At 52.7% G+C, this 22,402-nt stretch overlaps 1 protein-coding gene across 1 annotated transcript in view; it reads right to left on the bottom strand.

The window, feature by feature from the left end:
• Positions 1 to 626: 626 nt before the first annotated feature.
• The window catches only part of VWA5B1 (von Willebrand factor A domain containing 5B1), a 57,512-nt gene continuing 35,736 nt past the window's right edge, over positions 627 to 22,402 (bottom strand). Inside the window, exons 13-22 of the mRNA XM_045190380.2 lie at positions 20,380 to 20,563; positions 19,414 to 19,604; positions 15,636 to 15,837; positions 14,878 to 15,192; positions 12,760 to 12,897; positions 9,693 to 9,824; positions 7,426 to 7,500; positions 6,724 to 6,793; positions 6,080 to 6,197; positions 627 to 4,604 (exon numbers count right to left, since the gene is read on the bottom strand). Coding sequence (XP_045046315.2) covers positions 4,098 to 4,604; positions 6,080 to 6,197; positions 6,724 to 6,793; positions 7,426 to 7,500; positions 9,693 to 9,824; positions 12,760 to 12,897; positions 14,878 to 15,192; positions 15,636 to 15,837; positions 19,414 to 19,604; positions 20,380 to 20,563 — 1,932 coding nt within the window. The 3' untranslated portion in view covers positions 627 to 4,097. The remainder of the gene's footprint in view (positions 4,605 to 6,079; positions 6,198 to 6,723; positions 6,794 to 7,425; positions 7,501 to 9,692; positions 9,825 to 12,759; positions 12,898 to 14,877; positions 15,193 to 15,635; positions 15,838 to 19,413; positions 19,605 to 20,379; positions 20,564 to 22,402) is intronic.

Genomic DNA, 22,402 nt, shown 5'->3' with positions numbered 1-22,402 from the left:
TCACTGGGGGTGGGCTACACACGGACTGGGAGAGACCCCTTCTCCAACTTCCTCTCAATGGGAGTCCCTGCCAAGGAAGAGAAGGGGAACAGTAGCCAAGGGAGAAAGATAGAGCCTTCAAGCAAGGGTAGGGACCAACAGGTGGCAAGTTAGGATTGAGGAGAAACTTCTAGAAGGCTTTTCGGCTCCAGGTGGATAAAGAGGATCCCTCGCTGTCTCAACCACCAGAAGAACAGGTGAGAGCCCACCAGCAGCTAGTCTGGGACCACTCCTCCATCATCGGCTACAGCAGTGGGGGACAGTAGATGTCATTCATTTTGTCCACAGGTAGGGGACAGCTGAGGACACATAAGTGCCGCTGGAAGCCGATGCCGCTCTCCCGGGGTCTGGAGCTGGTCTCCTCAGCAGAAGGGCCTCAGAGAGAGGACCCTGCCTCTGTGGAGAGGCGGGAGGTTGGGGCCTCGAGGCACTTTGTTGCAGGGACTGCCCGCTCCACCTGGACAAGCGGCCTCCAGCAGCAGCTCCGGCTGCGCAGTAGCACGTGCTGCTGTGCTCGACTTTGCTCCCTTCCCCCCCCCCCCCCCCCCCCCCCCCCCCGTCATTGAGTGTCAGAGAGCTCGGGGGCCAGCCTTCGGGCGAATGGCGCCTCCACAGTGTGGTCTGAGGCCACACCCACAGGTGGCAAGACCACAGGTTGGGGACACGGCCAGTCCAGGTGAGATACACGCCCCTGGCACACTAGGGAGTGAGGCAGTGGTTCACGGGGCAGACATTCTTCAGGTGCTTCTCACTGAGCTCCAACAAGGGCAGGGAACACACCTGGGGTGTTCAGTAGGCTACCCCAGAATGCCTGGCATACAGTAGGCGCTCAACCAAAGCTTTTTGAATGTCAGTGCCGGAAGAACCCTAAGGGAGACCTAGACCGGCATTTTCTGGACTAAATAACCTGGGGAGAGTGGCCTCTGAGTCACTTCACTGAGGACTGGCAGGACACACTTCTTGGGACCAGGCCATCCTGACCTAAATAGATTGTTTTCCTAGTGTTTCCCCAATATATTTGCTCGAGGGACAATTTCTTATGAATTGCTTATGAATTGCTAATGCAAAGAATATAGTGTTGGAAACACTGATCTACTGTAACCTTATCATTCTATAAAAGTTGAAACGGGGCCCAGAGAGAGCAAGCGACTTGCCAGAAGTCACACAGCACACTGGTGGTGGAGTTTGCACCAACACCTGAACCCCCAGCTCTCTGATTGCTGTTTCTCCCACTGAAGGCCTGGCTCTGTCGGGCAGTGCCACTTGGCATTTGTACTCTCCTGAGTCTTCAGCCAGGAGGGCATAAAGGTCCCTTTGCATGACCTAGGAAGCAAGGCCTACTTTAACAAAGAGTCCAGATTAATCCAAATCAATCCCAATACTAGGGGCAATGGCTCCCCCACTTGAGAACCTCCGGAAGCACTCTAGCTTCGGTACGTGCGCTAATTCCCTAAGGTTCTTATCTTGTCCTTGAAGCTTCAGGTCCCTCCGTCCTCTGCTTGGCCATCCTGGGGGCACATTCCTGGGACTGTTTGCCATTACAATGTCGTCAAAGTTCTTTACAAACATGTCTCTTGTCCAGATGTCCCTCAAAGCCCTTCGGTTATTTGAAATCAACAAGGATTTGTTCCTCTGCACCTTTTGGTGTGGGCAGGGGAGCCAGGGGGTGCGGAGGGGAGCAGTTCATGCATCAGAGTTGTCCAGAGCTCCAGCTGCTGCTGCTGGGGTGGGGTCTGACGGTGTTCTCTGCAGAAGGGGGGCAGTAGTGTGCCCACAGCCTTGCTGGGCTTCTCGATTACTCCTTCCAGGTGTCTTGATCCACACTGGGTGGGTGCCAGGCCACCTTGACCCCCCACCCCCACCCCTAGTCATTGTCTACACTGAGCCTGGAGACCCAGAATCAGGTTAATCGGGAGGCTGGACAGCCCAGTCCAACCTGGCTGTGTGAAAGGAGAAAAGAGGCCCAGAAAGCATATGTGACTTGTTCAAGGTCACCCAGACAATTAAAGCAAGCCCATGGTCACTAAGAGGAAAATAGCTCAGAGGCAGAGAATCTGGGAAAGTCAAGGTAGGGGAAAGCCCCCAGCTCCTGGGCACCTAGAGAGGGGATGCCACTTGCCCAAACTAGTGCCAGGTGTTTTAGCTGTCAGCCTGACAATCTTTCCATTCATGGCGGGCCAAGAAGGGAATGCCATGCCCCTCCCTCCTTACTCTGGAGCTGGGGCTGCTGGCTGCATAGCTGCAGAAGTGTTATTTGGGGGGTGCCGGGGAGCAGGTGTGTAGGGAGATGACAAGGCTGTCCTCATGCCTGGTCAAGGCCTTCGGCAAGACAGCCTAAGGCTCTTGTCTCTCTCGGTGGTACGCACTTTGAACCAATACCCCCCCAGCATCCTGTCCCACCTGGGGTGGTGGTGGCCTCAGTTCCTGGTGGGTTGCTGCCCAGAGACAGCCAAGCTGCTGACAGGATTTTACACTAAGTCTCCCGCCCCCTCCCTTGGGGATGGATCCCCAGCTTTTGGTGAGAGCCTCAGAGGGGCTGGTGCAGCTCAGCAGGAGGCCAGCCAGGCCTCGCATGGAGGGTGGGCTGTGTGGGGCGGGGCACCACGTCCTGCGGGGGCTGCCTTTTCTCCAGAGCTGGCAAGAGCTCTGCTGGGCCCCGCTCTCCCTCCGCTCTTGCGGAAGCCTTGTATCTTCGTGAGGCTGAGACTTGTGCTAGAGTCCACAGGTCCCCTCCACAGGGCAGTTTGATCTGTGGGGCCTTCCAGATCTCCCAGAAGGGGGGAGTTTGTGCCAGGGCCGTGGGGCCTGATGGGACCACTCGATGAGGCAAGGTCAAGGCCTTGGAGAGGTGGATTCATCCTGGGGGTCCAAGCTGGTGGGCTTCCTTGCTGAGGTCCAGACCTACCTCCAGGGGAGTCTGTGGGGCAAAGGTCACTGGGCAGCAGCCAGGAGGGAGTCTGAGGCTGCAACACAGATGTCACCACTTGGCATCGAGAGGTAAGCCTTCCAGGGGGGAGGTCCCAGGGCCTCTCAGTCGTGAAGCTTCTTCAAAAAGTCTTTCATTTCATTGAATAAATCACGTCTCCTGGCCAAAGCCACCACCCGAAACATACTGCAGCCAAGCAACGTTCTCTGTTGCAAAGAAGGCCCCTGTCCTGCGTAGTGTGACCTGGCTAGACAGCGCCCCGCTGTTCCAGAATGCAGCTGACACCAGATGCCTCCCTAGCCCCTCAGCACGGGTGGACAGAGTCTGCGTCACGCAATCCTGAAGGTGCAAATTATTGAAGGTGCCGTCTGCTTTCCCACTGACTTCTGCGACTCCATCTATTCTTTTGGGACTGTTTTTGCACAGACAGCCACTGAATTCTAACACCTCAGCTTGCAGGGCGTCTCCCCGTTGTCCTGCTCACCGCCTCTTCTCAGCTAGGAGGTCACAAATAATCTGCCAGCCAGCACTAAAACGGACGGAGGGCTTCCAAGCCAAAAGACAAGGCCCTGGGTGACTCTTCTGTAAAGTGTTGGGGAGGATGGTGTTCCAATTGGTTTGTAGCGGGATTTAGGGGTCCTGGACTGTCACCATGGAGACAAGAGCCTACCCCACAATGCAGCAAGCAGAGGTGGTCTCCTGCTAGCCGCATGCTTGTAGGTCTGGTTGCTTGCAGTTTTGGGGCTTGCTCCTCCACCCTTTCAAATGAGGGGGCATTGCCCACGTGATTCTCCTGCAGCGGGAACTCAGGTTTAAGTTGTATTCCCTCTCTACCCCCGGGGGGGCAGTAAACCCCAAAGCAGCCCACCTCTCCAGGCAGAAAGGAACCTTTGAACCTTCTAGATATTTGGCTAACCCTCACCTCACCCACTGATTTTACAGGTGGGGAAACTGAGGCCCAGACAGGGGGCACTGTCTGGCCCTAAGTTGCACAGCTAGTTGGTAGCAAAGTTGGGATTGAATTCAGGCCTCCCGACGGCAAGTCCAGGGCTCTTTCTAGCAACCAATATATTGGCTACGGCTTCCAAAGTTCCCACCACCAGGCCAGAGCGGTGCCCTCCCCCTCCCCAGCCTACACATAATTCGGGTTGTAGCAGAGCATATTGAACTCCAGGCTCTCGTCCCAGTGCCGCAGCAGCACGAACAGCTGGAGGGCGGCAGCCTTGAGCGTGCCCCGTGTGCGGCCCTCGGGCACCTGCTGCTGCTCCAGCCACGAGCTGGCCTTGGCGGCCACCAGCTCCCACTCCACGAAGTAGGATGCTGAGCTGTGCTCCAGCCACGCCAGTGCCACCACCGTGGCCCACAGCTTCCCTGTGTGTTCTACCACATCCCTGAGCTCCCCGCCTGCCTTGTCCTCTGCCACAGGCTCCGTGGAGCAGGTGTCACAAGAGGGGTGCCAAGGTGAGGGGCCGGTGCACAGCTGGGGACTGGGGGTCTTTGTCTTGGGCGTGCGGGCTGTGAGGGACACTCGGTGGCAGGTGAAAGGTGAGGTCCACTTGAGCTTGTCCATCGGGATGTGGATGGCCTCGCAGAAGGCTTGGTTGAGCAGGAAGGCTCCGGAAGCCAGCTGCAGGGACACCTGTGGGTGGGAGAGCCCGTCAGTGGGCCTCAAACTTTTGAGCCCATGGAGCCCAGGCAATGCAGAAGTCTGGGTCCCCATAGCCCACCACTGAGGCCCCCCACCTCCCTGGCGGGCCTGCAGGGTACCCAGGCCCATGGAGCATCTCCATCCTTTGTCCCACAGGCACTTCAGACTGACCCCTCTCCCAGCCCAGCTCAGTGTCTTCCCTCCAAACCTGCCTCTTGTGCCAGGCGGGCAGGTGGGCCCATCGGCCAGTGGGACCGTCCTCTGCCATCAAGCAGGCACTGGGCAGCTCACCTCCCTCTTGGGCCCTCCACACCCATCTGTGTCCAAGTCCCAACAGGTCTGCTTTCTAACCACCTCTGCAGTCCACCACCTGCCTCCTCGAGTTGCCCCTGCCTCCACTTCCCTCCCCTGTCTGCACCCCCCATCTTTCCTGCAGCCTCAGGGGTCTTTGTAAGGCATGGGTCCTGCCACTCTTTGGAGGCCATCAGTTCAGTGGCTTCAATTTTCTACTGGGATGAGCCGAAACTATTTCCAAAGCGCTGGTTCATCCTTGATTTTCTTCTGCAAACCCCACTCTCCAGCCGCCATGTGCTCTCTCCTCCCTAGGCTGTCAGCTTTCGCTCCCCAGCCTTCAGGTCTTGGCCAAGCCATTACATCCTCCAGGAAGCCGTGCTTCCTTCCTCCCCTACCGCGAGCCTGAGGAAGGGCCCCCCTGCCCGCTTCCATCTGTCCCACCACACCCGAGCTCTCCTATCACCGCGCCCAGGAGCAGAATTGCCTGGTGCCTTGTCTGTGTCCCCACTAGACACTTAGTGCCATGAGCTCAGGGACATTGTTCATCTAGTTCAAGGTTGTCTCCCAGGGTCTAGCACCGCACCTGGCTCAACAAACCCTTGTTGATTGTGTGCACGCACAGTGCCCTGTTGCGGGCACTTTTGGAAAGGCCCGGTGTGCGTGGGGGTGCCGGGGTTGGAACTGCCCAGTCCTCTTTCCAGCATCCTCTGCTCCCCATGTCCTGCTGGCCCAGATGTGGCAGGGCCACACCCCCTTGCTCCTCGATTCAGAGACTTCCACTCCAGACCTGCGCTTCTCACCCTGCCACAGCATGCTGCAAAGCCATTTGCTAAACAGAGTGCGTGTCTCTGGGCTGTTAATTTTACTCACCTGAGAGTCATTTCAAGGCATATTTTTATGTAGTGAAGAACAGATGAACATAGATGGTGGAGTAAAATGTAAAATTCTGATGAATTTTAAAAAGGTAGCAGATTGCAAAGAATTTTCACGATGCTGGCGCTGGCTTCCAGCCACACTCCTAGCCCCTGGGTGGGGGACTCCTGCAAACCTCTCCTCCCTGCTGACCATGTGGGTGGGAAGGTCTAGGTCTTCTTCCCCTTGCCGAGGGGGCGGGGCCGGAGAAAGCTCACAGGACAGCCCCTCTGCAGAGCGGCTGGGGCCCAGGCACTCACCAGTGGGATGTAGTTGAAGCTCTGGCTCCCCTGTGTCGACTCTGGAGCCTTGGTCTGCGGCTTGCTCAGGAAGCCCTTGGCTGCTCGTGTGAGCAGCCTGGACTTTTTGAGATTCAACCTGTGTGGGTGGAGCCAGAGAAGAGTGGCCACAGCCCCCCAGTGGCGTCCTTGGTCGTCCCACCCTCCCAGTGCTCACACAGCAGCCTCTGGGAGTCAGGCCAGAAGGGATCTGACAGGGGGATTCCTCCAGTCTCCTCATTTGACAGCTGGGGAAACGGAGGCCCAGCTCAGTGAATTAGTGGCAGCCCGGATGAGGACCAGGCCGGTGTTCATTTTGTGGGCCTCCATTGAGAGCGTGTGTTCATTTGGCCCCTGGTCAGAGCGCCTCATGCTGGCCCTCCCGGGGGTGGCATTCGCAAAGAGACCACATTGGGGGAGATGAGCCACAAAGGGGGTGGGGGGTCTTCTGCAGTGGGATCCTGGAAGACAGAGATATCTCTGGATGGGGGGCCTTCTAGGCACGATTTGAATTACTCATTTGTGTCTAAATGTCAGGCTGGGCCTGTCCTTGGCCTTCCAAGCCAGCGAGAGCCCCTGGAAAACGGGTGGGGGTGGAGCGCAACCCCAATGGAAATCCCGCATACCTGGATCCGAACAGAGTCTCAGGGGTCTTCAAGGAAGAAAGGGTGTTGGTGGCCAGACTGAGCAGCGGACCTGGGGAGCCACAGGATGAGAGTTGTTGCCGGACAGAGGACCCTGTCCAACTGCTCACTGCCCAGCTGGGGACACAGAGGCCTGGAGCGGGCAGGGCTGTCCTGCACCCCAGGGGCCTGAGGCGGACATTGGGCTGCAGGCTGTTTCTCACCCGCTTGGCGTGGGAGGGGTGAGACATATGGGTCCATGCGTGAGAAAAACAGGCCACCAAGTTTTCTTGGCCGTGGCCTCAGGCATCTTCTGGAAAGTTACCTGTGGGTGCAGTGGCAGCTCCATATCACCCCCCCCTCCCGCCGAGTGGGGACACTGAGTCCCCTTCTATGGCACGTCGCTAAAGGACTCTAGGCAGAACAAGGTGGTTGAATGGTCCTTCAGCTAGAAACTGGGAAGCCTGATTCTAGGCTTGGTTCTGTCACTGACTGGCTGTGTGACCTTGGGCAAGTTGCTTTACCTCTCTGAGTCTCATTTTCCTCGTCTTTAAATTGGTGATGTTCCTATTGATCTCACGCACAGAGTTGCTTTGAGGAATAAATGAGCCACCGAGGACTTGGTTGGGCTAAGACCCTCTCCTGACCCAAGGATCAAGCACTACCACCATCCACACTGAGGACAGAGCCAACTTGTCCACGTACCTTCAGAAGCCACGGACTTCTCGTGGCCTGGGGACGTGGTCTCGCTGGAGGGCGCAGTGGGGCCTTCCTCCACTCCTGCAACCAGGAAAGCCAGTGAGGCCTGGGCTCCCCTGGCTCTCCCTTTCCCACCTCCCACCTGGCTCCCCCGGGAGACTGATGGCTGAATTTGCAGAACTGGGGGGGCGGGAGTGGGCTGGGAGAGCAAGGTCAGGGGTGCCTTCCATACTTGGATGGGTCTTTGTCTTCCAAAGATACCACCATTGCTTTGCCGTAAGAGTCAGAACACCTGGGTTCCACTCTCAACTCCCCACTGACTAGCTGTGTGACCCTGGCAGTTACTAACTTCGTTATGTTTTGATTGTAAATGAGGGATAATAGTATGTATCCCACAGTGTTGTTGTAAGGCTTCAACGAGTTGATACAGAGATAGTGCTTAGGGCTTGGCTTGTAGTACGTGCTCAATAAAACCCTGAGCTGCAGACCCATCAGGGAAGCAGGAGCAGGTCAGGGGCTGAGGGTGGGAATTGGGGGTCGGGGAAGAGGTGGGCATGAGGCACCAGGTCTGTGCCTCCCTGAGGAGGGGCTTGTGCCAGCTCCCTAGGAGGCACCAGAACATGGCACTGACTTGTCAGAAGGCTCTATTCCTCAGTTTTTCCCTCTGTAAAATGGGAGTAATAATTGCACATAGTTCAAAATGAGTAATCAGGGTGATTATTCTTAGGATTCTTCTTTCGGGAGATGGAGAGTGATGGAGAATATACTATAAAAGAATAAACCGAATCGTGGAAAAATCTTCATGCACAAATATGTTCATCAAAGCGTCTGGTTCCCTATGAGGCTATTGGTAGCTCCGTGAAGGCCAAGAAGCTCTGTTTATCACTGAGCGCTCAGGGTAGGATGGGGCAGCAAGGGGGTGAACTAGTGACTGAATATCTGAGGCAACCGGGGGCACAGATAGCATGGTGGTTAACCTCCTGGGCTCTGGAGTCAGACACCGCCTGGGTTCAAGTCTTGGCTCTACGCTGTATCAGCTGTGTGACCTTGAGTAAGTCACTTCTCCTCTCTGTGCCTCAGTTTTTACCTCTCTTAATGGGGACCATAAAAGAAACCATCTCCGATGATTGTGAGGAGCCATGGATAATTGGGACAGTGGCCAGCACACAGGAAACTCTCAGCAGTGTTGGCCATTGTCACCCTTGGGGAGGGAAAGGGCTTGGGATAGGGTAGCAGCCTCCCAGTCACAGGCACTTGGGTGTGAGCCAGAGGGTAATTGAAAAGAAGGAATTTGTGATTTTGATGGAAGCCATGGCCGCCGAGAGCTGAGCTATGGGGAAATAAAAGCAATTTCCTCTAGACTGGAGGCTCAGCGTGGCTCAGGGGTAGAGCGGAATTCCCAGTTTTGGAGGCTCCGAAGGCCCCAAAGGGTTGGCAGAACCCATTAATTCTAAAGCGCTCCTTCACCCCCTCACACACTGTTCTTTCTTAGCCCATCAAGGCCTGTGAGAACTTTCTAGTCCATCAGGTAAAAACAATGTGTTAGGATCTGGGTGTCTGGGCTTGCAGCCAGGTGGGACCTCCGGTGCGCTCCCTTCCTGCGCACAGAAGAAGATAGGAGAGCTTCGCTGTCCACTCGAGGGCGGGAAGAAAGGGGTTAGGATGAGCACAGCAGTGAGGCTGTCCTTAGAGGGACGGGAGACATGCAGACAGACATTCAGGACACAGAGAGTTCAAACCACCCTGGGAATTAGTGCAAAGTCACCAAAAGGTCAAATCGTGGATCTTCAAGGACCCACGCTGCAGGCACCATGGAATCAGGTGAGGGCGGAAAGGAAGCTTGGGAATCCTGAACGACACAGGTGGTAGGACCCAAACACATGGGCCTGCCTCTCTGCTCTTCACTTTCCCCCTGTTTATTAGGTTTCCTGGCATTTGGTGCCTGGGAGGACTCAGAGATTGGAGGCAGGGAATAGGCTGTGGGGTTGGCGGCCCTTCAAAGGGCAGAGGTGAAGGGATGGTGTGGGCTCGCGGGCAGGGGGGCCGAGCTGCTCTCCGGGCTCTCGGAGGCTCTCCCAGCAAAGCTGTGTTGAGGGCAGCATGCTCAGGTGTGCTGCGCCCTCTGCTCATCTCAGTCCCCAGGGAACCTGGGAGGCCCCGCCTCGCCCTGGCCCTGCAAGGGCCCAGAGTGTGGACTCAGAGTGAGGCCTTGGACACGAGGAAGCCATGACTCAGGAGCTCAGGCTCCAGAACACGGCCCAGGTGGCTCTTACTTAGGTTCTGAAATTTGCCATGTCCCGCTGCCGAGTCTTCCCTGAGCGTGGTCTGGGACCGTCCGAAGCCCACAGAGCTGCCCCGCCACTGCTGGGTCAGGAGCCGAGAGCTGACCATTCGCAATGCAGCACCTTCAGGAGGACAGGAGACAGGGTCAGGTGGGTAGCACCGGGCCCGTCCTTTGCCTCCTCCCCAGGGCTGGCAGGAATGATTCCGGCTTCAGTCTGTCATTATTCCAAAGAGAGGAAGGCATTGTACAGGTACGGCCATGAGCTTTGGAGCCAGAATGACCTGGGTTTGAACCCCAGCCCCACCTTTTAGTAGCTGGGTGGGACGCTAACCACTCTGAGACTTGGTTTTCATATCTGGAAAATGGGGATAATAATACCTGCCTTGCCAGGTAAATACTACTGCTGAGAAAACATTCAGACAGCAGCAATGTTTTCTAGGTAGTTCAAAGGCTGGTTTTCTCAGAAACACCCATTTCCCTTCTTTCCCAGTCTGCTGTCTCAGAGACCCAGGTCCCACTCTCCCCTGCCACAGCAGGTCCCCGAAGTCCCAGGGCAGCACCAACGGGGGAGGGACAGAAGAAAGATGAAGCCACAGCACCCAAGCGTGTTCTGGGAAGGCGCACTCTAGGAGAACAGCAGTCTGTGAATTGTTTTTTGAAACATGAAGAGTTCAGTTGGGAAACACATTTGGAAGAAGCTTCGCACCCTGAGCCTCCCAAAGTCTATAACATGTTAAAGGCCCCGAGAAGTTCTGCTGTAAAGACAGTGTTGAGCTTTATTTAGTTCAGTGGTTACTGTTTTTTAAAAAATTAGTTTTAGTTTTGACTTTAGAGAGGGGGAGGGAGGGAGAAAGAGAGGGAGACAAATATCGGCCTTCTGCACGTGCCCCAATCAGGGGCTGAGCCTGCAACCCAGGCGTGTGCCCGGATGGGGAGCCGAACTGGTGACCTTTCGGTTTGTGGGACGACATCCCACCAACTGAGCCACGCCAGCTGGGGCTAATTCAGTGATTCCTAAATGTTTGTTCCTGATCTGGTGTTTCTTATTTTTGTGCTGAATGGCCATTAATGGGATGGGGAACAGGGTTCTAGTTTCCTGGGACACACTTTGGGAAGGCCGGTCCAGACCTCAGGGGATGGTGGGACTTGGGTTGAGACAGATGCCAGGTCCCGGAACTTCCCAGGCTGTGACTGCAGACGCTACGCTAGGAGTGTGGTCAGAGATGGGTGGGAGGGACAGACATCCTGAATAGGACGTCACTGAGGATGACAATGCCCAGTGAATGAGACTGGCCGGCGCAGCAGCAGCCTGGCTGCTGGCCGGAGCCTGAAATGAGAACAATGATGATTATAAATGGAAAGGGTGAAGGGCACAGGAGGAATACGGAAAGGCACATGTTGTTTCCAAACACAATTCTTCTAGGAGGTCTGCTTGGAAGGAAGGAAGGAAGGAAGGAAGGAAGGAAGGAAGGAAGGAAGGAAGGAAGAGAAAGGAAGGAAGGAAGGAAAAGAAAGGAAGGAAGGAAGGAAGGAAAGAAAGAAAGAAAGAAAGAAAGAAAGAAAGAAAGAAAGAAAGGAAGGAAGGAAAAAGGAAAGAAAGAAATGCTATAAAGGACAGGAAAATATAATTCAGGTAGTTCACAAACATGTGAAAAACATCTCACAAAACCCCCCTAAAAACTAAATTCCCCAGATTCTTTCCCCACCTGTCAGACTGGCAGGATTTAGAGAAATACACCACAGAGAGTGTTGGCGAGGGTGATATCAGAGAAACCTTTGAGCTGGGCCTGTTTGCTAACAAACGTTTTAAATGGGCAATTGATCTGCAATCTTTCTCCCGAGAGTTCCTTGGTTACCTGAACAGATAACCAAAGTGGCGCACAAAGATGTCCTTGGCGGCCTCATTTACAGTAATTAAAAGGGAATAAAGTGAAGGTTTAATAATGGGGGAGGGGGCTGGTCCAATAGGTTCTGATAAACCTTAAGAGACAGTGGAGAGGAGCAGGAGTGGGCACAGACTCTGCAGCCAGGTCCCTGGGGTGCAAAGCCTGTCTCTGCCCCTTACTGCTGTGTGGCCTTGGACAAGCTACTTAACCCCCTCTGCCTCTGTGGACCCATCTTTAGAATGCGGGTAATAGAATCTACTTTGCAGAGCTGTTTGAGGATTCAATGATCATATCTACATATCTGTATAATTATATCTATATAACAATATCTATGTCTATATCTAACCTATATCTATCTATTTATAATGGTTTGCAGAGGTAGGGCCTGCTTGAGTGTAGTTGATAGGGTAATAATATGGGTGTCATAATTTATAGTTTTAATTTGAACATTTCACCTAATATGTCATATGGGGTGCTTGAGTGTGACATTGTTATGTTGCAAACTGACATGCTTATGATTTTGTAATAAAAGATTTTGTAAAGAAAAGGGTGGCATTTGTGCCAGACTGTGTACGCGCACACGCATACACACACACACACGCACTGTCGGACTGACTGTTATGATGCTGGTGTTCCCTGCAGTGGAAGATGCTGCACCCGTTAGAATGATGATGCAGATTCACCAGCGTTGAAAGATCTTATCCGCGCCCATATTTCACAGCACACACTGGTATGACCCAATTCATGCGAAATTATGCTTTTTGATTTCTCTACATGTAGATGCCCATAGAGAAAAGCCAGAAGGATGGTCGCACCAGGGACCTAATCAGTACTCATTTCCGGATCCCTGCCACTCCCAGTCACTTTTATTTATTCTACGTCTTTCTATATTTTGGAACTTTCCACAGTGAGCACATATCATTGCCTAATTGGAAACATTCAGTGAAGTCCTATTTATTTGGTGGGACGGTTTCACAGCCTTCTGCAGGGTTGTGGGACAAGGATCACGCTCCCATGGGGGCTAAACTGTCTGCTGGAGGCCTTTTTGCTTCCAGGCCCTTCCTTGCACTCCTCCCTGCAGCCCTGTGCTCTGTTATATCCCAGCTGCCACCGCCAGCCCACGGGGGCTGCCTGGCCCTCAGGAGTGCCCGGGCCACCCACCCGCCTTACCGGAGCTGGGGTAGGCCACCACGGTGGGCAGGTACCGCCTCTTGCTCATGTCCACAGGCACGAAGGCGGTGTACTTGCTGATGATGTTGCAGGCCTTGCTGGTGTGCACGGCGCTCGCTTGGTAGCGGCGGCTGGACCCTGCGGAGGGAGAAGCTGGAGTTACTGCGTGGACTCAAAGTTCTCTCTGACACAGAAGCTCTGGAAGCTGAAGGGAAGGCTAGACCAGTGGTCCCCCTCTTTAGGATTAAATAAGTCCTTCAAATCAGGGAGTTGCCAACTTGCCAATGAAGGACATAACCCCCCCCAAGATTATTATTCTCTATTATCATTTCGTAAAGTAAGGGCATTTTAATATAGAAGAGGTAAGACATCTAAGAATAAAAAGGCATTACTTCCCATAAATAACTAGTGTTATTTAAAAAAACAAACCCCTCTGTGTTGTCTGTGTTTTCTATTTTCTGATGAGACTCTCGCTGGAAGCCTCCTGGCTGAGTGGGTGCCAGGGGTCGGGCCCACTGGGACAGTTTTGCAGAGAAGATTGAAAACGAGAGAGGGACTGTGGTGAGCACAGGGCCACACAGTGAGTGAGTGATGGACCTGAGATTGGGACTTAAGACAGTCTGTTCCCAGAGCCCAAGCTCTTTCCACTCAACAGGTCAGCGGTCGCTGTGGCTTGCCACCTCCCAAAGGGCTGTGTGAGGAGCCCAGGACCCAAAGAGCGGACACAGTTTGTAAACTGTAAGGTGAAGTGCTCATGGGAAAAAAAATAACATAGTATACAATGTTAAAATACAAAGCACACGGAGATCAGCCTTGAACATTCCCGGAGTAGACACAACCAGTTTAGTTATATAAACAAAGCTTAATTTAGTTTATTTTGCAAGACTAACTTGACCTGCATCAAGACTAACTTGACCTGGGTCATTTCTTGCTTCTGCCTCTGGAACTTGAACAGTTTCCCAAGGTTAACAGAAGGTAACCACTGAAAATTCCTACATTATAACTGATCACCACGAAGAATGAGTTGTCACTGCCTCCTCACTGCATGAGCTGCTTTCTGACAATACACCCCTGAGCCTCATTCTGTGTTTTGGTTTGGAGGCACTTGGTTTGCAAGCTGCCTTTTTGATGTGTGCACAATAAACTTCTACTGATTACTACATCAGTGATTCATTGGTTTTACTTCTGTTATTTTTGAAATACTTGCAACAAAAATACAAATAATGTAAAGTATGTCATATTATATACATAAAGCATAAGCTACAACAAATAATAGAGATGTCCTCCATTTATATCTGTACCTATCTATTCTTCAAGTGAGCTCCATCAGGGTCTCAGGGGTCAGTTTTAAAGAAAAGTTTGCCCCCATTCCTGACCTAAATTAGCTCCCCCACCACCCTTGTTATACAATCTCTTGTACCCTTGTATTTCTTCTTAATAGCACTTAGGACAAATGCAGTCAGCTAATGCGTGTATACGTATTTGATTCGAGTCAGCTTCCCTGCTAGTCTGTGTCCAGCTCTGGATAAGGGCTGGGATGCGGTGGTCGCCGCGCTCAGGCCCGAGCCTGGCCTCCAGCTGGTGCGTACTTGGTAAGCAGCCATTGACGAGTGAGGAGTGGACTGCCTAGGCGGGGCTCTGTGGGAAGGTGGGTGTGGCCCCAGAGGAGCAGGGCAGGTGGAATAGAGCTGTCCCCATTGTTCTGTCTCTGAGGGCGCTGTAGGGAGAAGCCTTGGGAAGTGTGGAGGGGTGGGGACCGGTAGCAGAGGGGGAGGAGGGGGAAGAGGAGAGGACAGATCACCGGATGGGGGTGGGAGAGCTGGAGGAGCCCAGGGCTGGTTGCGGGACACAGGCTCCTGGAGGAATGCGGGTGGGCGCAGATCAAGGAGACTGGTGGAGCCCCGAGCTGTGTTGGAGGAAGGTGCGAGGGGGGAGGGGAGGCACCTGGAGGCGGCTATGCAGTGGAAAGGTGGAGCCTGGGCGGTGTGGCTCAACTGAGGGGAAAAAGGTGGGGCTGGAGCGGGATGGGCGGGGTTAGTGGGGCGGGGCCTCGGGCAGGGCTTGAGAAGGGGCGGGGCTCGGAGGCCGGGGAGGAGGGCGCTGGTCCTGGGCGCTCACCTTGCTCTATCTCGCCCTCGCGCTCTGCCAGCTGCTCAAAGTCGCGGATGATGGCGCGGGCCGCCAGGTGGTGAAAGGTCTCCCTCCAAAGGTCGGCATCACCCCCGCCGTTCCCCTCCGGGCCGGGAGGCCTCAGCTCGAAGCTCACTTCCCATTGCAAAAGCTGGCTGCCGCTCAGGCCCTTGACCACGGCCTTGCCCAGCACGGGGTCTGGAGTGGCTGGCCTGCCGGTACTGGCTTGCTCCTCAAACTCGGCCAGGGGCTCCCAGTCCGAGGACATCTCTGTCTCCAAGGTGGAGGGGTGATGGGACGGCTCTGTGGGTGAAGGGACAAGCGGGCAGTGCTCTGAGCTGGGGGACAGAGGCCCAACTCCCCGGAACATCATCCCTTCTCAAGGCACAGACCCCAGAAGCAAGTACAGTATAGTACCCCCTCCCCACTACCAGGGAACACGAAACTCCTTCCCTAAACAGGTGAGTAGCAGGGGCTTGTTCCCCAGAGTGGGACAGATCCACCCCCCAGGAAGCCGGCACCGAGGGAGTTAGGATGGGGGTGGGGCACTGCTCAGGGAAATGCAGCCACAGGGAGGGCATCTGGAAGGACACAGGCGGTCCCAGGGCCAGGTTGATTGCGGAAGAGTGAGGTCTTCAGGGGAGAGGGGCCACAGCAAGCTCCCTCCAGACCCCAAAGGGCGCAGGCATCTGTCCTCCAGGCCTGTCATTGGCAGTCAGGCCACAGCAGACCCTGAGGACACTTACCCAGGTCCCCAGGGCTGTGGCTGTCTGAGGCAGGCTTCATGCTGGACCCAGGATCCAGCTCTCTCATGGGGCTCCAGGGCTGGGTCTCCTGGCCAGAGGGCAGGAAGGGCTGGCAGGCTTGGGGCAGCAGAGAGGGCCTACGGGCTCCTGGACCCCGGAGTTTGGGGCCCTGGCACAGGTCCAGGCCACTGTTCAGGAAGGACTAGGAGGGCAAGAGGAAGAGGAGGCTGGCCCCCTTACTGCCACCCCGGCCACTGCTCTTCCCCTGGGCATCCCAGCTCCTCCTGGGGGATGGCCCTTGTAGTACCCAAGGACGATCAACCTACTCCCCACCACGAGAAACATCAGCATGAATAATCCCAGCCATGGACTGAGTCCAAACCACGGAAAACCATGGAAAATCACATACCGTGGATAATATTCTAAACTCACTTATTTTTGCCACAAAGTTTAAAATTCTTGGGGGGTGTTTTTAAAATTAACCTTTTCCTTGTCTTTTCATATGTCACGTTTAAAAACTCTTTCCTATTAAAAAAATTCCTGTATAATGTTTGTGATTTTTTTTGTTTATTTAAGTCTTTGATTCACATGAAGTCTATTTTCATGTAAGGAAATGGAAACCAGCCTTTTCCTTGATTTTTTGAATAGTGCAAATTCCAGCACCATTTAGTGACTACGATGCCCTCGTTGGCTCTCTGGGGTTGTCGGTTCCCACCTCTGTGCTGACAGAGCTCTCAGGCACAGTCAGTTTCATTTCCGGTCTTTCTGTCCTGTTTTGTGGATTTAATCTGTCTATTCTTGTCCTGGTACAAAAATCATCCAAAGGCAAGGGATAAACTGGAAAATATATTTGCAACCTGCACGACAAAGATCATTTTCAAGAAAATGCTCTTATACATCACTGGTGGGGGTGGAGATAATAAACTCAATAAAATAATGGGTTGAGGGCATTTACAGGCAGTTTATAGAAAAAGTATCCAGTAAACCCATGAAAAAATGCTCGGCTTCTCAAATGCTGATCTAAATTCAAATGAACTGTGATTTCCCCTGCCTCACGTATTATGGCAAATACGTAAGCGTTTGGTGACATCCAGTGTGGTCAGTGGGGAGACAGGGTCTCAGATGCACTGTGGGCCGAGTGTGCTCCAACGCAGACTTCGGGGAGAACAATGTAGCCATGTGCCGCCTGCCAGCGTTAAAAAGGCACACGCTCTTTGACCCAGTGATTCCACTCCTAGGAATTGAATCCCGAGGAAATCCACAAGGATGCCAATATCGATGTACATGTACTCTATATTTCTATTTGTTGCAGAATTGCTTATTAAAAAAGATTTTGTGAATGTACAGAAACTATCGACATGTCCTTCGGTAAGGGTTGGCAAATAAGTTATCATCTGTCCGTGCACTGGAATACCACGCAACACTGCAGCGAAAGGGGTAGTTGTTTGGTTTTGGTTGTTTTTTTTGAAACTAATATGGGAAGATATGACTTATTTTAAAAATTGCAACTGCTCTGTATTTTGATTATGGACATAGTTATGTGACTATTTATTTGTCAAAACTCATACAGCTATTCCCAACAATGAGTTACTGCGTCACTTTTTTTACTGCATCTAAAAAAGTGAGTTAAGACGTCGTTAGAAAAGTAACTCGGAGAGAATTTTGTGTCCATGCTTACTTAAAGCGTGCACGTGTGTTGCAGGTGTGTGTGAGTGTGTGTGTGGCACATGTAGTTTCTGGAAGGAAACAATCAAAACTAAGGGAGTCTGAGCCCTGGGAGGAGGTACTTTTCTTTTTATTTTATACGCAGCTGAACTCTTTGAGGGTTTTTATTGCAAACTCTGAATATTACTTTTGTAGTTAAAGAATATTAAATTAATTAAAAGTGGATTTTGTGTCTCTGGCAACACGTGCTTTGCCTGGTAGGAGATGGGGGCGCGAAGGCGCTGACTGGGGGTAACACAGAGAAAAGTGTTTCTTAGTCTTTTAGGCCAACAGTTAACCATGGATTTTTTCATCTCTATCAGATATTTATTGGGAAGGGGACTGTACCTCCCGTGAAATGGGGGCTCCTTGGGGCGGGGTGGAGGTGCTCATCCTGTCTCCTCTGGGCCTGAGGTCTTGGGACGGTACAAGGGTGTGGGAGAAGACAGGGACTGGTCACTCTCAGGATGGCCTCAGTGGGACCTGCTACCCAGCCAGGGTGGCTGGGTCCGGGGGGATCCCTAACCCCACCTCCCTCATCAGAGACTGGGATTCCCCCCACCTTTGCCCCACCATCACCGGCACGCTGAGAAATAGAAGCTGCTACCGTTTCCATGGTGATAGATTAGTCTCAGGTTCGGCCCTTCCTGCAGCCAGAGGCTGCAGGGAGCATGTGCCCATACGCATGCATCTGTGTGTGCGTTCGTACAGGTGTGTTGGGGAGAATCAGATCGGGAAGGAGCCAAGCAAGGGATGGGGCAGCAATGAGCAAAGACGGGCAGGAAGGTGGAAAGAATATCCAAGCCGCCCAAAGCTCGCACCAAGTAGAGCTGCGCTTAAAAGACCTACTACTGTGTGCCAGGTGCTGCCCCAGGTACTTACCTGATCTCTTGTCGCCCCATGCCTGCAAGAGTCCTCCACTCACAGTTGACTCCCAGTAAATACCTGCTGATGGCTATTAGCTCAACCATCTGCACAAGCTATTCTCCCCATTTCGTAGATGAAGAAATGGGGCTCAGAGAGGTTAAGTAACAGGTTTGAGGAAGTGAGTCCGCCTGACTCCAAGGTCAGCATCGCCCCACTGCATCCCTCATTAAGGACAGGGAAGGGCCTTAGGGACCAGGTGGCCAGGTGGCGGTGCCTGACACTGAGGAGCTTAGAGGCTTTGTGTCTGTGGGGGCGGGGAGGGACGAGGTGGTGGGTGGGGGTGGGGTCACAGGCTGCTGCTAGGGAGCCATGGGCTCACCACGACACAGCCACCTGCAGCCCGTCCGTAAGGAACCGGGCTAAGCCTCGCAGGTAAGCCCAGGCACCATTTGGTTTAGGACCGTGTTTCTCAACCTGGTGACTTTGCTCCTGTCCGCGGGCACACTTGGCAATGTCTGCAGACATTTTCAGTTGTCACGACTGGGGGTGGTGGTGTTACTGGCATTCGTTTGGTAGAGGCCAGGGATGCTGGCAAATTTCTACAATATGCAGGATGTCCCCACAATGAAGAATTATCACGTCTGCAGTCCCAAAGCTGACACTGTGGTCTAGCTGGGCAGGGGGTGACTGGCCCTGCTGTGGCCCTAACCCTGAGATGACCTCTGTCCCAGGTGAAGGCACAACCCTTGGGATTTGCAGAAGGCGCAGTGTGATGGAGGGGGAAGCAAGGGCTCTTCGGGCAGAGGGTCCTGGGTTGCAGCCTCCTAACTAGCTGAGTGACCCTGGATGAGTCACTTTACTTCTCTGGCCCTTAATTTCCACATCTGTGCAGAGTCAGAGTGGCTAGCCCCATACTCCCGCCTTTCCTAGGGGTGCTATAAAAGCAAATGGGAGAGTGGATGGGGATGCTCCTTGCCAACTGGGAAGCATTGTGTGCAGAGAATAGGTAATGCCATTGACCAATGGGTGTCATTATTAGGAAGGTGTCATTGGGGGTCAGGCAGATGAAGGTCCAGAAAAAGAGAGAAGAAATGGCTCGCTTCTCAGTAGAAGTTGTGGACAGACCCCATCCTTCTGGCTGAGGCAGGAGACACAGCTCACCCCCGCCTGTGACCGCCCCCAACTCCAACCTGCCCCGCCCCGGTACCTGCATATCGATCTGCCTCTGCGGGGCATTTGGGCTGGGCGGGTTGGTGAGGTCCTGCAGCTTAGCTTTCCGCAGCGGGTACCTCCTGCCGGCCGTCGTGGGGTCGCTGGCCGTGGTGGCCCTGGGGGAGGGCTTGTGGTTGGTGATCTGGTCAGTGCTGTATGCCCGTCGTCGCTGGGAGAGGTCCAGACCTGGACAGGGCCGGTGACGGGGGAGACACCAGAGTGGGCAAAGAGAGGGGCTTGACCACTTTCTCATGCTTGGAAACCTTTTGAGTGTTCCATGGCTCACCTTCTGGAATATGTTCCAGTGCCTCCCCTCACCCGGCCTTCAAAGCCCTGCCTGCATGGCCCTCATCTGTCACCCAGAGGCTCTCCTTTCTGCTCCTTTTTCAAGGTTCCATGTGTTCCAAACGCAGAGGAAGAGCGACCAGTCGTGTATGTAATTTCTAGGTATCGCACCTCCACACCTTTGCTCAGGCAGTTGCTACTGCCTAGAACTTCTGTGGCCCAATGTTCCTCTGCTTTCTATCAGAACTCAGGCCACCTGTATCTCTCTCACTACACGGAGAACTTCTGCAGAACAGGTGCCACGTTGGAGTCACCTTTGCTCCCACACTGTGTTCAAGACTTAGCCTTGGTAAGTGATCGGTAAATTCCCTCTGAACGGAAACTAACACCATAAAGTGGCTCTGGAAGCAGACAGGTCTGCACTCGTTACCTATGCTCTGCCTCTTTCAAGTTCCGTGAGCCGAGCCAAGTTACTTAAATTCCCTGTCTCAGTTTCCTCCTCTGTAAAGCAGGGAGTACCGCCTCTGCAGCAGCTGCTAACTATGAGATTAGAGTTGAGATTGATCAGTGAGATTGAGATCAATGCGATTGTTTGTATAAAGTGTTTAGCACATGGTCAGTGCTCCATAAAATGTAGCAATTGTGGCTTCTGAAGCACAGAGAGCGGCAGACTCACCAGGACTGGTGGCGGAGTCTCTGCTGGAAGACTGGGAGTTGGTGACCTGCCTCTGGATGAAGGGTGCCCCCGAGCTCCTGGCACAGTCTCCACTCTCCGAGCCAGGCCCCTCCTCCTGCGACTGGTAGAAGACAGAGCTGCCCGACTCCTGAGAGTGCAGCATGCTGTATCGAGTCCTCTTGTCCTGCGGGAAGGGAGAGAAGAGGGGGCTGAGAGCGAGGCTAGCTGTCAGGGAGGAAGTGGTGGAGAGTCCATCTCCGAGTCTTGCTTGCTTGGGGAATTCAGGCAGACTTCTCTGTTTAAGAGATGGCAAATGGAAATGACTTCATATCACTTCTGTTGTTTGTATTTTTAATGATCTTCTTTATTAAAATAAAAAAAATGTAATTCTAAATGCCACTGCTGTCTCCAAGCAGGTAACCAAAATGAACAGGATGAACCACCTGTTCCTTCCATTCCGTTCTCCACAATGTAAACACACGTGCAAAAGCATAAAGGCTCTGAGGGGTCACTTTCGTTTTACAGAGACTGGACCACACCACTTACATTCAGCAGTATCTTGAGTTTTGCACTTAAAATACTTGGAAGTCCTGCATGTGAACTATTCTTTTAAACATTTGACTGCACAATATTTTACCACCCCAATGCTTATTGTTAAGTATTCCCTTTGTGGCCATATACATGTATTTCCATTTAATGTTTTATTAGTCAGGGAGTCAGCGTGTTATCCATTGATAAGCAAGAATTGATAACAGAGCATACAAAATGCACAGAGAGAAAATTCTGTTAACTTTCTTTCCTTCAACGGGAAGCCGGGCCTGATCAGATAACTGAAGTATGAATCACCTGGTGGAGGAAAGAGGACAACGCAGAATAGGAAAAGGGGAGGAGAAGATGACTTATGGAAATCAGTTCAGTTAAAATAAATATGTGAGACCATAGTGTCTTTTGACACATATTTTTGTTGATTTACTAAATAATGGTTTGGGGGAGCTCTGGGGAGGATGTGCATTCCTTTGGACAAGAAAAAGAGGTACGTGAAGTGCTGGAATTTACAAAAGAACGTTAGAAAACTAACTGGCTGGCTCAGTTGTATAAATTGTTGCCCCTCCACCCCAATAACTGAGTTTGTTCGGTGAGAAGTTCATATTCTTGCTATGAAACCATCTGTGATCATGCCTTTCACATAATGTCCTGCCTCAGGTTACATCAAACACCCTTTTGAGAGAGAGGGAGCATCGATGTGCAGCCATATTCTTTTTCTGCCATCGTGGAAAATGCTACAATAAATCCTTGGACATAACTCCGTCATATCACTTTTATTTTTATGTGGTAGATCCTTAGAAGGGATTTCTGGGTTGAAAAGTTATCTCTTTCTAATTACACGAGTTATTTCTAGGTTGCTTTCCAGGAGGGCAAGGCACGTTCACACCAACAATGTACAAAGGGAGCCCTTATTCAGCAGCCCTACTAGTAGCGGGAGAAAACGGTGCCGGTCCCGTGGGTAAGGAGAGGAGACTGGACTGATCGTCCCTTTCGGTGGGAGGGTCTGTGGACGGACCTGCTGCCTCCCAGAACTCCAACAAGGGTCTAGAGTGTGCAGAGACTTGACCTTGTTCAGCATTTTCTCCCTGCACCTGAACACACCACTCCTCACATTTACCATGACTGACTGTGGTTCTTAAGAGATTTCATAACATTCTAGAACCTGGAAATTTCACAAAAACTTCTAACTGCTCTCGAAAGATCGGGAACACATTCAACACAGGTCCCATAGTCCTGCACAGCAACGTTTCTTAGAGCTGAGTAAGGGCTGACTAATTTCGGTGGCATGAGCTATCCCATTTGCCATACTCCTCACCACTCCTTATTGCCTCTCTATGAGCTCAGTGATAACTGCTATCCCTCATGGCATCTACCCCTTTTATTTTTACAACAACTACATTCCACTCATGTCCTATCTGCCCAAACCCTCTAGGCATTGACTTTGTGACTTGTGCTTAAAAATAAAGCAAGTAGATGC

The sequence above is a fragment of the Desmodus rotundus genome, chromosome 3 (genome assembly GCF_022682495.2).
Source record: "Desmodus rotundus isolate HL8 chromosome 3, HLdesRot8A.1, whole genome shotgun sequence".
Lineage (NCBI taxonomy): Eukaryota > Metazoa > Chordata > Mammalia > Chiroptera > Phyllostomidae > Desmodus > Desmodus rotundus.
This window is presented reverse-complemented; position numbering and strand designations above follow the sequence as displayed.